This window comes from Bemisia tabaci, chromosome 8 (genome assembly GCF_918797505.1).
Source record: "Bemisia tabaci chromosome 8, PGI_BMITA_v3".
Lineage (NCBI taxonomy): Eukaryota > Metazoa > Arthropoda > Insecta > Hemiptera > Aleyrodidae > Bemisia > Bemisia tabaci.
In genome coordinates, this window is record NC_092800.1 from 14,260,431 (window position 1) to 14,275,926 (window position 15,496).

Below are 15,496 nucleotides of genomic sequence, written 5' to 3' on the forward strand. Positions count from 1 at the left end.
ATGGGGCCCAGTGGCCATACTCTCTCAATATAGGTACTCTACTTTAGTCATTTTCCCTGACATTTCCCGGTTTTCCCCGACCGTGGCAACCCTGAAACCCGGGGTTGGGGGACGTGGAGGCGGAGGGTTACCTGTCCGTAAGCGAGGACGGTGGCGTTGTATCCCTGGAGGGAGCCGGCGACGAGGGACTCGACGCATCTCTCGTAGATGTTGCTCTGGGTCTCGTGCATGTCGAAGACGTAGTCGTAGGTGAAGGCCTTGTCCGAGCCGAGCATCACCTGCGGCTCCCCCGGGGTCACCGTCGTGCACACCCGGCACATGTCGATCACCTCCCGCGGGATCTGTGGCCGAATCCTGCAACACACAACACACGCAAATCAATCACCTGGATCTACACAATTACACAAAGGTACATATTACAATCCAGAAAAAAGAGAGCAAAAAAATTAGGAAAACACTGCGAAATAGAGGCAGTTGATGCTTCAATGGAGATGTTGCATGTGTGAGGGATTTGTGATTTGACCATGGATTCTTATGTAAAAGTTCGCGAGAAACACGATGGTGCCACTGGTTTTCTCTGGAATCAACTCCCAAGCTCAAAAACAGCTCTCGAGTTGAGGCCAAAATGGAGAGGATATCCTACGCTATCCTGAAAGTCCACGTTTACATCAAGACGAACTCTCCATGCAAAGATAGGGAGCAAAGACATTAGCAGTGATGCCTTGTTTTCAGTTTGAGAGTCCCCAAATAAAGTGGCAGCCCTTTCAATGTATTTGCTCCCTACCTTTGCATGGAGAGTTTGTCTTGATGTAGAGGTGGACTCTCAGGGTAGGGTGGGATATCCCCTCCATTTTGGCCTCAACTTTGAGAGCTTTTTTGAGCTTGGGAGTTGATTTCAGAGAAAACCAGTGGCACCATCGTGTTTCTCGCAAACTTTTACAAAAGAATCAATGGTCAAATCGCAAATCCCTCACACATACAACATCTCCATTTCCACCAAGCGTGACCGATTTCGGGAGGATATTCTAATCAAAACGTTAATACAGTACACACAACAATTTTTTTCTTCTTCTTTAAAGAAATTTATTTTAGTACAACGTAACTGTTACAAGAATATTTCTTGTATCTAACTACATGATTTAAATAAACTAAACTAATTTCATTAAATATACAGAGTAACGTTAGATAATAAAATCACTGTCCGCGACAATCAATCAGCTTTATTTACACATTGGTACATGTACTCCAGAATAAAAGGGGGGAAATATTTAAAACATGCAATAAAATGGAGGCAGAATGATTTAATTTCCACCATTAGAGAGCATATATCTCATAGCCAACAATGAGATGATATGTAGCCTGTCTGATCAGACCTTCACTAAGCGGAGGGGGACGATATAATTAGGCGGATTTGAAGAGAGAATTCTTTGGAGACTTTAACGCAGCTTTAGAAAAGTAGAGAGCATATCTCAGCTGAATGAGATATGAGATATGTAGTCTGTTTCAGCAGATCTTCACAACGTGGATTCTTACATTACAGGGAGACAAAAGCACATGATTGGACGGATTTAAAGAACATATTCCTCGGAGACTTTAACGCAGCTGTAGAAAAGTAGAGAGTATGTCTCAGACCTCCACTTGGCAGATCCTTTGCACTTATAGTGACAAGTACGATTGGACTTTAACTAGAATCAGCTTAGGTGCATCTGACGTTGCCTATTTCTCTCATATTTGATTTTTTTTTAAAAAATGAGGCAAAACTTTGAATCGAGATTTTGTAACTTTGTAAGCATACTCTCTATAATTTTTCCAATAATTGAAGGTAACTTGCATGAGTGTATTTTGCATCATTTTTCTTTTAACAGGGTATTCAAAACGTATAAGTATATTTTGTGGCGTTTATTTTTATGTACGGCGACACACGAAATTTAGGTGAATATAAATCAGAGGAAAAACAAACAAAATCGACAATAACTTAACTACCCCATTAATTAAGATTCGATTTTTTTCTCACTTTACCCCCATGTTATAGTTCAGAACCTGTTCATCGGTGACAAACCATTGTTGTCCGACTACTCTTTTGAAAAACTATTCCATACAGAGCTATGAAAAACGCAATTCTATGGATTCCTGAGCACCAGTTGACAACCGCGCAGCCCCCTATCTAATTAACGCCTTTCTTCCCAGACCTCCCCAGCGGCGGCCCTCGGCTCATTTGCATCACTATTGCCCTATTCTCTCAGCTTTGCTCCTTCCACGCGGCGCCGGGCTGACTAATTGGACTGTTTAAACGAATCAACAAAACACCGCCTCAAGTGGGAAACATTCTAAAGCTGACTATCATCCAGCGCAAAGGAGCTGAGAAGAAAGCTCCGATCATAAGAAGTCGTGGTGCCGGTTTGGATGGAGAGAATAATAATAAGATAATAGACAAAGTGAGAGTATAGAAACACAAAATATATTCCTCATCAGAATTTCACGTCGAGCATATTGAGAAAGTCCAAAACCACCTTTAAAAATGCAAAATTTTTCTGCCTCATATTCAAATGTCGTCTAACATTTGCCACTGTAGTTGCCGTAAGAAAAGATTGTAAATCAAATTTGTAATAAAATTTAAAAAGAGAATTCTTGAATAATATAATAATAAAAAAAAATATTAAAAAAAGCAATAGGTCGTGTGCATACTTTAAAATTGGCGAATTTTTTCCCGCTAACATGAAAACTAAAAACAACTCGCGGGTCGGATCGGTGCACTTAGATTTTCTTCGAATTCTCTAAAGAACTGCGCAATTATTATGAAAAGCTTCACAATTTTGATCTCATACCAACTCGAATAGACTTTCTATTATAGTTTCGAAGATGAATACACAAAAACTGTATCGAGTACGATTGGCCGAAACTCTTTTGCCATGTTCTGTAATTGCTTTGCAGAATCCCATGGCGAACACGAAGTTGTATTTTTTCAGATAGATCTATGTAAATCTACTATCCATAAATACTTATATTGTCGCCCTACAGACCTATTTAAACCACGTTCTCCGTTCAGTTTCCCATGTTCTTTAAGGTGTTTGCGGTGGTTCCCACCCATTTCCTTGTTATCACGGCTAATTACACGGTCTTTAAATAATTAAAGTAATTAAAACATGAGTGATGTGTGTGTTCTTTTAATGAAAATGTATGTACAACCACGGTTATTGCGATATGGAGCATTCTTCTTTCCCCGTTATTTCTGAGATTCCTCTCAATTTTGCGAAGAGACCTTAAGAATGTACTATTTTTGCGAGATTTTAAATTTTTTTTCAGTCCCAACGAGGCGAGGAATAGAAGAATCTAGCCCGGGGATAATCCTCCGGTCACTCCCATTAAATTTTACGGGCCTCAAGCCAACTTCCTACAGCTCCATTTTCATGACTATTCCTATGAAGGCGGTCCAGGATAGAGGGAACTGCGGTACGTTCTACTGCGCGCGGTGAATGACATCATCCACTATAATTTCCGCTAATAACACCGTGCTTGAAGGCCTGTGTTTTAACTTCCCTCCAAATTTTACGAGTAATAGATAGCCTCAGCATTTGGACGGCTTTAGCCAGAAACAGCTTGAAGCATTTCACGTTGCCTGATTTCGCCGCACTTCTGATGACGTAAGAGCGTAACTCAATTTCCACATGAGCCCTGTTTTACACATAAATCCATGTTTTCTGGGGCCCATGCATGCAGAAATCGAGATACGCTCTTACGTCAGAGGAGCGGCGAGTTGAAATAGGTATTCATTTTTAAATTTTTTTGGGCCAAAAATGAAATTAACACTTCAATGTTCTTTTACATGCCGAACATAATTCTGACCTCAAAAAAACTGAAATCATATTTCAAGGGAGGTTTTGGGGGGCTTCGATTTTTGAGGGGGGGATTTTTTTTTTGGGAAAACGTCATAGAACAAAAAAGTCTTATTCTGAACCCAAAAATTGATTCTGAAAAATACTACAACTAACTTTGGGACACCCTGTATTTTGTCTCTGCTTATGACTAACGTAACTGACGCATTACTCGTACACGAGTAATTCTTTATGCCCCTTTTGCGGTATTTAATAATCCATTTTTGTAGGTCGACATTCGTGGCAAACTGTCTTTTCTTCAGGGAAATGGCAACCGTGCAAAAATACTACAACTAACTTTGGGACACGCTGTATTTTGTCTCTGCTTATGACTAAAGTAACTGATACATTACTCGTACACGAGTAATTCCTTATGCCCTTTTTGCGGTATTTAATGTTCCATTTTTGTAGGTCGACATTCGTAGCAAACCGTCTTTTCTTCAGAGAAATGGCAACCTTGCCCAGAGTTGCCAGATTGTAGACTAATCCCTTTAAGTCTAACAGGGAAAACCTATGATCTACGGTCATTTTGAGGCGATTTTGGTCCCGTCACGTCCCGCCGTCGTCTGACGGTGACCGTGTCTCTACGCGCTTCGGTTCACCGCCTTCGTCCATCGACCGTCTCCAGGCTTGCCAGAACACACGAAATTCCGACAAGAAACTGCACAAAAGGTCTAGGGCAGAGATGGAAAATTTTATGCATTTTTTAAATCTTTTGGGAGTGTATTTAGGAGGCCACGAAACGCCTAAAATCTGTGATTCTCAAATTTGACATTTTGACATCAGAACTCAGCTAACACGGAGAAAGAAACTTCGGGCGTAGGACCCGAAGTTTAGGTCGTATTGATCTCTGAAGTTTTCGGATTGAGCATCTGAACACTTTCGGTCCAGCTGCTGAGGTTTGGATCACACATCTGAAACTTTAGTTCTTACATCCGAAATACTTCGGTTCTCACTTCCGAAAAACTTCGGTTCTCACATCTGAAGTACTTCAGATGTATGAAATGAAGTTTCAAATGTGTGATCCGAACCTCGACAGCTAGACCTAAAGTGTTTAGATGCTCAATCCGAAAACTTCAGAGATCCATACGACCTAAACTTCGGGTCCCACGCACGAAGTTTTTTTCTCCGTGTAGAGGTAGACTCCAAAGGACCCCGAGGGCGCACAATGGATCGACTCAATAGGGGAAGTCGGACAAAATTTGGAACTTTTAAACACTTACAACTTTGTTTACACGAAAATTTCAGGTTTCAGAATTAATTTCATTGGTTTCCTCGTAAAATTTTCTTCTAGAGGTATCACTTAAAATTTAAAATGTGACGAAATAAGCTCAAAATTTGCAGTTGTAGTAAAAAATATCTCGTCTGACCTCTTTAATTGACTCGATCCACCGTGGGGCGGGGGAAGAGGTTAAAGTTAACATGAAAAAGCGATGCCCTTGTTTAGAGTACCTTTATGGGGAGAGTAGGGACAGCGGGCTGATTATTAAAATTGATAGACAAAGCTACAGACAAGAAAGACAAAAGGGAGTTGGAGGGATCCTATTTGTGGAAGCGGGTGGTTGCAATGGACAAAGGACGTGGGTGATAGACTAACTAACAGCAACCCACGAGGGACCCGATAATTAGTCCATCATTTTCTCCCTTAGTCTATGAGAGCCACCCGTTTCCACCTATAGGATCGCTCCTTACACTCTAGGTCTTCTTTGTCTATCGCTTTGTCTATCGATTTCAATAATCGGCCCGCAGGAGACACGTCGAAAAATAGAGCTGTTGGAGCCTTAAAGGGCAGCCAAACTACTAATACGAAAAACACTGAAAAAATGACACTGCCAACCTTAAGATTCCAAAATCAATGCTACATGACCAAGAATGATTGTAAAACAGCTTCCTGCTTCCGTGAAAATGGAAAAATTGATGCAAAAACTAAGTCAAATGTGAGCTTTACAGACAAAGGACCGTTACAATTGTAATACTAAATCATTCAGGGCAATTTGACTTCATAGGTTGGCTACCTCTTTGGGCCATAAGAGCTGCATAACCTAACCTCCAAAATTACCCATCCCCCATACTCTCCTCATACAACCCTTGCTTTTATCGATAAAAACGTCTTTCAGCTCCGTCTAAGATACCTCCGTTTTCGCTAATCCGAGACAGATAATGTCGATATCTCACGCTCATTTTGCAACAATGCACGTTGGACATAGCGTGTCGAGTGTCTCTGAAGTCTCTCGAGGATGGATCTCGCTCTGAGTGCGGCTGGTGGCCATCGGGGGCCAACTAGACTTACCCTAATATGGTTTCAAATTCCTTTCGGTTTCATTCGTCATTCCGCAGCCTCGCTCGTGTAGGGGCGCAACTCAACTTCAGGATAACCCTTATCGTCCGTGTAACTACACACTATCTACAGCTCATGTAAAAACGCACTTACGTCTTTACTTCAGCGGGACGACGATTTTCTTGCGCCGCGAAATCCGAGTTTTTCGAAACGCAGCAATATGGGGGTAGGGGGCCAGGAGGGGGGACCTTGAACGCATGGTTTACTACGGTATGAAAACAGCGCGGTCTCTATCGGGTCGAGGAAACTCCTGGCCGGTCACTCTCGCTGTTGCTTTGACCCTTTTCATTTCCATTGTTCGAAAGCTCTTGTAGCGCGGCTTGAGGTTAGAAGTCGAAGTCATCAATCAAATTCCATGGATTGGTTAACGGTGCTTCATGACTTTAAGTCCATACAAGCTAAATCAATGTTGCTTAAGGACAAGTGGACTGCATTTTGCAACTTGGAACTATAAATTCTGGCTCTTCTGGAAAAACACTTATGTGCATAGGGAAACTAATGGCGTATATGTTGTTTTTTAAACCGGGCTAGGATTTATAGTTCCAAATTGCAAAATGTAATCCAAGTGTTCATAGAAGCGTTTCAAAATTTCCCAAACGAAGGAACGTAACTTCATTCAAAGGTTGCAAAATTCATTACAATAATTCAATTTTTTACAAGAATACACCTCTGCAATTTTTGTCCGAAATTTTCCTGATTTTTGCACGAGTACAGAGGAAAAATCAGTGAAATTTTAATTTAGAGAAGCCCAAGATTCTCCTAATTAATATGCAATTTACGATAAGAAATTTGACTACATTGAAAGAGAGTTACGTTCTTTCGTGAGGGAAACAAAAAATTAGCGACTTCTGCGACAAAGGTATAGCTCGCAGTCCACAGGCAACGAGCTCACCTACGAGTTGAAACATTGTGCACTATCTCGCCCTCAGAAGCACGAAGCTTGCCTCGACTTTCGTTTCACAATCGGGGCCCATTGAATCCTACACGCCGATGCTCATTAAACACGCAATATTTAATTGTTGCGATGACCGAACCCAACATCAACGACAGCATAAAGAGATACGCAAATGAGCTTCCGATTTTAGGCGCGGAGTGGACTGGGACAATGAGGCGACGGAAACCGACTCCGCCGATAGCTAGGACATCTGGATAATTGAGTTGTTCGGTGGGCTGACTTATTAAGATTCTGGACGTGAACCTAGTCTAAATTTGACGTGTGTATGCTAAAAGGAACTATGTGCATAGGATTTGCGTGCAACATAGTTCCTTTTAGCATAACTACGTCCAATTTTGACTCAGTGATGCTAAAAGGAGCTATGTGCATAGGATTTGCGTGCAACGTAGTTCCTTTTAACATAACTACGTCCAATTTTGACTCAGTGATGGCGCCGTTTCGGAGTAATGGAGATGTTGCAAGTGTGAGGAATTTGCGATTTGGCTATTGATTCTTGGGTAAAATTTTGCAAGAAACACGATGGTGCCACTGGTTTTCCCTGATATCAACTCCCAAGCTCAAAAAAAGCTCTCAAGTTGAGGCTAAAATGGAGGGAATGGATATCCCACGCTATCCGGAGAGTCCCCCTCTACATCAAGACTAACTCTCTATGCAAAGATAAGGAGCAAATACATTAGCAGGGTTGCCGTGTTTTCAGTTTTGGAGTCCCCAAATAAAGTGGCAGCCCTGTCAATGTATTTGCTCCCTATCTTTGAATGGAGAGTTTGTCTTGATGTAGAGGTGGACTCTCAGGGTAGGGTGGGATATACCCTCCATTTTGGCCTCAACTTGAGAGCTTTGTTTGAGCTTGGGAGTTGATTTCAGAGAAAACCAGTGGCACCATCGTGTCTCTCGCGAACTTTTACAAAAGAATCAATGGTCAAATCGCAAATTCCTCACATATGCAACATCTCCATTACCGAACCTTGACTTCACAGTTTGTAGACTACGTATTGTAGATTTTTGGGATCAAGAATCAAGAATAAAGTTAAGGCGGAAAGTCACTAGATAAACTTTTGCGAAAAACTTGATGAAGTCCCTGGTTTTCTCTAAAATCGACTCACAAGCTGGAAAATAAGGTCCAACACGTTAAGGTCGTAACTAAGGTTTGCTCATAGCTCATAAAATAATCCAGCTCTATGTTCTTTCAATCTCTATGCAAAGATAAGACTAATTACATTAGAATAATTGATACTTAGAGCAAAAACTTTTAAATTTCTAGATGCTAGTTTGTAGCCCATACAGTCACAACTCTCCTAATGTACTACTAATTAAAAAAAATTTTAAAAAATTATACGGAAAGAGATGGTTAATTTGATAATCCCCTGCGGAATATGTACAACAACTCCGTTAAATCAGGATATTCGGGGTGACAGTAAATTAATGGACTCGAAATGCAGGTAAAAATCTGAGGTAACTTTTTTAGAATTTGTGCTATAACATTAGTTCAAGCAGACTTGAAAAGTAAGACTCCAACTATTGTATTTCTGGTGCGAATATTTTTGAAGTACTACATTTGCAAATGTTTACGTCAAATGTCACGCAGCTAATTAATGTTTTATTTTGAACAAGTATTTTTCAATTTTTATAAAAATTGGTAATTTTTATTATTTTGTTCGTTTGAATCTACCATGTGCGGGGTCTAGAATTGTCGTATTAAAGAGCAACAATCAACTCGTGGCACAAAAATGGGCTAAAATTCTTAAAACTTATCCTTGCTTTGGAATAATAGAGTGTTTTTCCTAACACAATTTTATATTTCGAAACTTCGACCAAACTCGATGGAAATACCTCCTCGAAAAATTTGCATTCGCGCACTGAGGTCCATTTTCTGTATTTAATTGTGATTTGCTTTATACCGTTAAGGATAAATGATTGTGCACAAAGTACATTCAATACCGGAGAAAAAAGATCAAAAGCTTATGAGAAGAAAATTTCTGCGATCAAAGCAAAACAATTAGAAGTGAGAAGCTGCTTGTGAACAGATGATAAGAGCAAAGATCGACAAAAACAGAGCGCTACATCGCGCCATGCCTCTGATTGGTGATTTTGGTGGTCCGTTGTGTTGCGATTGGGAGTCAGAGATCAATGATACACTTCCCCTTAAAATCGGGCTGTCTCATGACTGATCATGTCATCATGTTCTCTGTTCATCTTTCAAGTATATAAAGCCCATGCTTTCCTCTGAAGTCATATTGTTTCTGACTTTGCACGCTTCTCACAAGGTAAGTGTTCATTCTTAGTTTTGTAAGTGACCGTTGCAAAAACTTGACGAAGTAATTTCAGTTGCTTATTCAAACAATCTTAGTTTTTCTGTAAAGACATTGTAGATAGTTATTTCTTCTTTGTAATTACAAAAAAAAAATATTCATTTAAAAGGTCCCTCGTTTGTTGCCGATTCAAAATTTTCTCCCAATCAAATTACAACTGAAAGATTTTATCAAAATGTACTGTTTTACGCGATAATTGAGATTTCTCAAAATTAAAAAGACAGAAATTTATTAATGTCATTATTGATACAATTAACAAGAGCTCATGAGACTCCAGTTAGTTTGGTTTTATGAGTGCTAAAACAAAAGTGAGTCACATTAATAATTAATTAAATGTTCAAAATGATAGTTAACATCCTTCAATGAGAGTAACTGCGGGATTTTTGTAACATAATGCTTTTGTGAATATTAATTTAATATCACTGAAATTGAGAAGCTGGCTGTTGTTGATACTTCATTAGTTGATTTCATTATAAAAATTATATACACTTGACTGTCCACGAAAAAACGAAGAAGGGTGCAAAAAAACCAAAAATTACATTTTTGATACTACAGCACAGATTTGTGTTCTACAAACTTTCCGGGTCAAAAAGAGCTCTTCCAAAGGCCAAATTATGGGACAGTCGACATTTTTCAATTTAAAAAGCTTAATTTTGTCAGTCAAAAGCTATTAAAATTCAATGTGCCATGTCCAGGGCACAAAATTGCTGTATTATATTCAAATTCACGCTTCATGTTGAAAATTAAAATAAAATGAACTCGCTCGAAAAGTATATTCTTTAGGAAATTACAGAGAGTTTTCCACCGAAGCATTCAAATTCGATTTTTCGGCTCTATTTGACAAAAATCGCTGCATTTAAATTTTGCCACCATGAACTATTACATTTCCATATCATTTCACGATTCTATTTAGAGATAGTTCTTTCATCTCCGGTTAAAAGTTTACCTCCAGTTAAAACTTTAGAAGGTGCTCCGAGTGCCTGCTGAATTTAAAAGTCTGCTTAAATTTTTTGTTTTCTTCAATTCCAATGAGTCCAAAAATGTGATAGATATTTTGAAAACATGTGTGTATAACTTAACATTTTCAAAAAAAAAAAAAATGAAGAATGAAGATTTCGGTAGTTAAAGGTTAAATCTTAACCAGGGGCAATCGACTGACTTTTATAATCCACGCAACTATATCGAAATGTGTTTTTCTGCGTTAAAATGAAAAAATAAACTCCAACTAATGTTTTTCTATCTTTCAGCTTATTCTTCTCGAACCACTCAAAACCCCAACCAAACTTCAACATGTACGGACAAGAACGTAACGTCATCGACATCGTTGCCCTCAACGGCAAAGAACGCAACACCGTTGACATCGTCGCCTTGAACGGCAAGGAACGCAACGTCGTTGACATCATCGCCCTCAACGGAAAGGAACGCAACGTTGTCGACATCGTATCCCTCAACGGAAAGGAACGCGTCGCCTTTGACGTCATCGCCCTCAACGGCAAGGAAAGGACCTCCTTCGACATCATCAACGTTTAAAGGACCACCGCCCCAAGTAAGTATCAAGAAACTAATTTACCTCAGAGCACAAATATCAAAAACTTAAATTACTGTTAAAAAACTTAGAGCATAAAATGTTTAAACCCGATTATTTTATAATTGAAATTGAATTGAAAACTGCTCAATTTGGGAAAAATAAAAATTCCGTTTCATTTCCGAGAATATGTTTCAGAGTCAAGCGCATCATTTATTAATTTCTTCTTCCAATTTTATTTATTTTATTTTTTATACTATTCATCAAAGAGGTAGGCGCAAATTTCATTAGTTTCGGAAAGAGCGTAACTCCAAGATACGGACACGTTCAGATTGCACCATTGAAGAACCGACAAGTGTCACGGGAACTGATGAACAAGCGCCAAAATATTTTCTCTTCATCAAAACTGCTCAGTAGAATTCAATTTTTTCTGAATTTTTTAGGACATTTAATTACTTTTAATGGTTTAATGAATTTATTCATTTTTTATGGTTGATTTTGAAAACGATACGCCAATTGGATTACATTTTGCAATAAGGAACCATATCTCTGGCTCTTCCACAAAAACACCTTCCGGCATAGGGAAACCAATGGCATATATGTTGTTTCTAAAATGAGCCAGAAATAGTGGTTCTTATTGCAAAATGTGGTCCAATTAATCTTAAATCATATTCTGATCATTTTTCAATTAAAAGTTGATATACTGTAAAATCTGGTTGAAAGAAGTTCATCGAAAGGGGTTTTTTTTTAAAATCTAAATTCTTCTTTTAAATTGATTGATGCATTTATTTGTAAATTTGTTGGGTACTGACGTGTTTTTTTTTATTCTTTCTAGGTTCCAAACCTAGATCCAGTCTCAAGTCAACATACGTCACATGGCTTTGAACCTCTCTAAAACATCTGAGGCTGGGCTCTATCGGATCAACGCTGCCTCTACCCCTCTCTCTCCCTCTCGCACTTACACTTACTCTCGCACGTTAATAAGTCTCATTTAATTTTAATCGTTCAAATTTGAATTATGTCTCATGGATATTGTATCAATAATAAGAATAAGGAATAAATTTGGTTAAGAAGAAGAAAAAATATTGTTTGCTTTTTTATCGTCTGGACGAATATTTTGGGAAAGTTAATACTCGAATGAGGATTTGACCTTTTTAAGTCTGATTTCAAAAACTGAAAATTCGAAGAATTTAATTTTTGGTGCTTAAGCAGGCTGATGATCTTTCCTGTGTGCCAGTCAAACGCATTGAAAAGTTTTTGTTTTGCGCAATTCTTTGGGCATTACGCATAAAAAGGAGTACTAAAAATAGTGTATACAACAAATACTCATTCAATAGATCAGAATTAATACAATTTCCAAAAAAAAAAGAAAAAAAAAAAGAAGAAAAAAAAAAAGTTTCTCTGTGATACTTAGTTTGATTATTCTCAAAAAGAGGCCGCTAACCGACTTATGAGCATAACCTGATCAACGTCACTAATGCATCAGGATCTCGAGGCCTCTAATCGATCCAGCATAAATCAACGCAACTACGATCCCACAGGTGCATCGAACGATAAATCTACTCTGCCGATAGCCCTCCGCCGTGCTCCAATTACGCAGGCCCATTTTCAGGGTCGGTGGTCTGTAAATGTATCAACTTCGATCAAGGCCGTGAAGGGCTGATAGCCCATCATTCGTCGCTCCTGATGACTCGTCTGGGATAGGACTGTCTATCATGTGCCTACGAGTGATGAGTAATTGATGGACTGCGGAATGATTACATACGGATGGGTCATACCGAACTGCGATGTCAGATTTTTCATGACTGCAAATAAGACTGCATTGAGCAGAAAGGAACCAAGTTACATCAGCTACTGCCAAATTTAATTGGGTTATCTAATTCTTTACATGAAAACATTTGTGCGGATTTATGTGAAAATTTTAGTGAATCTTGTGCGTAGTAAGAGGCAACTTTCTTAACATTTTCAAAGGAATCCACACAAACGTTCTCTTGTAAAAAATTAAATTACATACATATGAGTCACTTATATAGCGCTCTCTGGCGCTCTGCGATGCCTAATAGCCATAAAACTTGGTCCTCCCACAATCCATCAGGGTATTGACACTCCCTCATCTCATGAAACTAAATAAAAATTAAATTGCCCTATTAAATTTGGCAAAAGCGGATGTGGGTTGATTCCTTTCTACTGAACGCGGTCCAATTGATGGTGAACCTACGAAACCATGCACCTCGGTTACTGGTCCGCATTTGGTCAAGAAAAGAATTTTTTTTTTTTTTTTTTTTTTTTTTTTTTTTTTTTTTTTTTAAACAAGTTGAAAATCCAGCAATTTGAACAAAATTCAACGGTAGGGTACTCTTAATCCAACTTTAAACATTTTGATTGCAGGGCGAGGCCGGGGAGAGGTAGTGCCTTGTTGGTTTTTTTCAATTGTCAATTTTCCTCACAAGAAAGATTTTTTCCAACAAGCAGTAACAATGTGGAAAAACAACGGATATGGGTGGAAAATTCACAATTTCAAAATTCAAGGTATTATTCTACACAAAAACAAGTGAAGAACTCAAAATAATCAGAGCTTCAATTGTAGACTCTATCTTCATCGTCTCAGAGCAAAGTGACTCGAAGGAGTATTGATGTTGCATACCGACACGTTTGAAGGCGATTTTAGCGCATCGAAATGCAATGAAGATGATACATTTGAACAGATCAACAGAGTGAGATGTGAGGTGTTCTGTTAGGTGTAAGGTACGACTTGTGGAGGGAAGTTTACTGAAATTTTGTTGATTCAAGGTTCGAGAAAATCGATCGTGGTACACATCCCCAAAAGAAGTGTGCGCGGTCCTTTTGAAACACGGAGATACGTAGTTTTCCCACTTCGGTCATCGACATTTTTAAGCTGTTTGCTGCAGAGTAGATTACCTTCAAACTAAAAAACACAAGAAAACGGGTTACCAAGGCTAAAACAACAAAAAACAAAATCTAAAACATTTTCCTTCATCACGAAATGGGGGCCTGAGAATTTTGCACGGATAAAAAATTGCTGATTCAACAATTCAATTGCTATAAACAGTGAGTGCAATGTTTCAACGCAGATTTTACAACAAAAAAATGCTACTTTAACCACATTGTAAACTAATTTAACCACGGGGGTGGTTAAAGTAGCATTTTTTTGTTGTAAAATCTGCGTTGAAACATTGCACTCACTGTTTTTAGCAATTGAATTGTTGAATGAGCAATTTTTTTTTCCCGTGTGATTTTAATAAAATTAATATATTTTTATTTCCTGGTCGAGGAGGGGGTGATAGGTCAAAATGTCCAAAAAAAAATGTCCAACATTTTTGTGTTTGGCCAAAGAACCAGTATTGGACATTTCAGATACTTGGACATTTGTAAAATAGGGACATTCTCAACTCTGGACATTTTTGCTTGTTGGACATTTTGACCTATCACCGAGGAGGGAGTTGAAACCACCCCGAAACGTCCCAGTCTTTGAGTTGTGTTGTTTTAGCCTTGGTTACCCGTTTTCTTGTGTTTTATACTTGGATTATTCGGGCTATTTTTGTATAGTTCTTTTTAGTTCTAAACTAATTTAACACCACAGGTCCACTTCTTGGAATATTCCGTCTCCGATGGCAACCCGGGGGAATATTCAACGTGCGTCGTCGTTGCAGTTGTGGGAACAATGGATGACGTCGGACGTCGAGACGACCGTGGTAATGAGATGACGGTGACGCTTCCCTGGATCCTTGCTCCAGTGGCGAGGCATGAATGATCGACTATCGATATTTACCCATTTAAACTGTGGTAAAGAATCGATTATTAAGGTGTTCCTTGCGAACACCCTGTTTATCGATACTTTTCTATGGGTTTAAATGACAGCTCAATCGATATATCGCAAAGCACGCCACTGCCTTGCTCCCTCGGCCGATGCGACAGGAGACGAGACGTTAGATCAGTGATGCATCACCCATCACCGTTACTAGATCGCTTGCCGTGGTGTATGTATTGTAAGTCTATGTATTGTAAGTCTATGTATTGTAAGCCTGTGTATTCTGTGATACTGAACTGCTTCGCGTACGCTCCGGAATCTCGACGACTCATTGCCGGATTAACCCGCAAAACATCACGGAATGTAAGGATTCAGGAGGACACGTTTTAAGCGCTCAGCTATAACAATCTTTTTTTCTTTCTTTTTTGTTTAGGTATTGCCATTGCTTAAATATTAACACGAGGTTTACAGATTTCTACGAAGTGAGAAATAGAAAAAAATAAGTCTAAGCATTTACTGAAAGGGGGCACTATGACTGAGATACAGTAGGCTCTGGATTATCCGGATTAATTGGTGCCGGGCCCGATCCGGATGAAAAAGAAATCCGGATAATAATAGTGAACACAAACACCACCAACCAACACCACAGTATTCTTATTATGTATAAATCATGTACATACCAACACGAATTTAAAAGGTGAACGCCAAACTGAACGACTCAATGGTGA

The 15,496-nt window shown here is 39.0% G+C and overlaps 1 protein-coding gene and 1 long non-coding RNA gene across 5 annotated transcripts in view; one reads left to right on the top strand and one right to left on the bottom strand.

The window, feature by feature from the left end:
* Klp31E (kinesin-like protein 31E) overlaps positions 1-15,496 on the bottom strand; it is a 143,221-nt gene that overhangs the window by 28,243 nt on the left and 99,482 nt on the right. For all 4 annotated transcript variants that reach the window (XM_072303847.1, XM_072303846.1, XM_072303848.1 and 1 more), the window contains exon 2: positions 132-354. In XM_072303847.1, coding sequence (XP_072159948.1) covers positions 132-354 — 223 coding nt within the window. The remainder of the gene's footprint in view (positions 1-131; positions 355-15,496) is intronic.
* On the top strand, positions 9,292-12,082 carry LOC109037232 (uncharacterized). Its single transcript, XR_002009451.2, has 3 exons — positions 9,292-9,429; positions 10,722-11,020; positions 11,835-12,082. It is a non-coding gene; the product is annotated as an uncharacterized lncRNA (long non-coding RNA).